Source organism: Pundamilia nyererei, unplaced genomic scaffold, assembly GCF_000239375.1.
Source record: "Pundamilia nyererei isolate P.nyererei 1_Seehausen unplaced genomic scaffold, PunNye1.0 scaffold00039, whole genome shotgun sequence".
Classification (NCBI taxonomy): Eukaryota; Metazoa; Chordata; class Actinopteri; order Cichliformes; family Cichlidae; genus Pundamilia; species Pundamilia nyererei.
In genome coordinates, this window is record NW_005187440.1 from 1,125,379 (window position 1) to 1,126,859 (window position 1,481).

The window sequence follows — 1,481 nt, forward strand, 5'->3', positions numbered from 1 at the left end:
TTAATCTCCCATTCTTTGTCTTTGCTTTTACAACAACAAATTAAGACCTCAGATCAGTGAAAAATGAGTTTTTAGATTTCGGTAGAAATCCTAAAACATGTAAATACTGCAGGGAAAAAACATTAACTTTGCCCTTTGTGATGTCACTGAAGTTATCCAATCAAAGTTTAAATCATGCCTCCTACACACAAAACACACACACACACACACCTCTGCATTTAATAGAGCTAATAGATGATTCACCAGGTTATGTAACACATACTGGCAAAAAGAAGAAATAAGAGAAGAGGTGGAGATGAGAGTTTGGTTTGTTTCCTGAGGGAGGACAGAACAGCAGAGGCTGCTGAGGAGAGCCGGTCTGGTCACACACAGAGAATAAAGCTGCTGGGTCACTTCAGTTATTTGGTGGCTTCTGCGAAAATGTGTCTGTTTACATGTGAGTCAGATGACAAAGCAGAGAAAGTAGCTGCTGTCATTTGTGTCAGATGTAGACTTGAATAACAAAAGAGAGAATTAAACTTTTCTCTGCCCACCCACAAACTCTGTTTGAGGCGGCATCGTCTTTAGATTCTGTTAAAAACTGCAAGTCATTACATTTATAGGTGACTTTCACAATCATGTAGATTCAGACGGCTCTGAAAGATGAGGCCACTTGAGCCTGGCTCCAAAAGTGAGTCAATCCCACTAGACTCCTCTGTTACAATGCTCCTATGTTACATACTAAATCATGTTTATAGCTACAGATTACTCTTTAAAGCTACTTTAGGGCTTCATAATAACTGCCCTGGGGCTTGTTTTTTGTTGCTTTTTTTGGGTAACTCAACTTTTTAAACTTAAAGGACCTACAATTACAGGCGTGGCCATTCAGACTGAAAACTGTAAAAACTTGAGGTTTATTGCTTTGACAAACAGTCTTTTAGTTTTATTAAATATAAACGGAATTATTTTACCCAGAAAAAAATTTTCTATGAAATTTACTGAAGAATCTGCAGTCGTTTGTAATGTGCTCTTAATTCTTGATCAGTAAGGAATAAAAGCAAAATGCTTTCTTTTATCAAAGTTCCTCAGTCCACACACATTTCTTTTTTTTTCACTTTACTCATTTTTGGTAAAACGGCTTTTTGTACTTGTCATTTATAAAGTCAGAGGATAATTTTGGTTTATTCAAATTGAAATAACCCATTGATCCTGAGCCCGACTCACTTGCATCTTTGTATAAAATGCAACAAAACACAGGCAGGTGAGATGGTCTTCATTCACTAACGTGACTCACCCAGCTGACCCTCATCTTCATCGTCTCGATAATTGTCTTCGTCCGCATCACTGATGTAGCAGATCTCTCTCTCCTTCCCATTGAACCACTCGATTTCATCATCAGACATCCTGACCTAAAAGGCCGCTGCTACCTCAGCATGGCCAGCAAATCTACACCTGAAATATAGAAAACACACAATAAACAACTATAAACACACACACACACA

At 38.0% G+C, this 1,481-nt stretch overlaps 1 protein-coding gene across 1 annotated transcript in view; it reads right to left on the reverse strand.

The window, feature by feature from the left end:
* The window catches only part of LOC102208045 (helicase ARIP4-like), a 51,166-nt gene extending 49,747 nt beyond the window's left edge, over positions 1-1,419 (reverse strand). Inside the window, exon 1 of the mRNA XM_013910261.1 lies at positions 1,274-1,419. Within this exon, the coding sequence (XP_013765715.1) occupies positions 1,274-1,382 (109 nt within the window). The 5' untranslated portion in view covers positions 1,383-1,419. The remainder of the gene's footprint in view (positions 1-1,273) is intronic.
* Between the last annotated feature and the right edge of the window lie 62 nt (positions 1,420-1,481).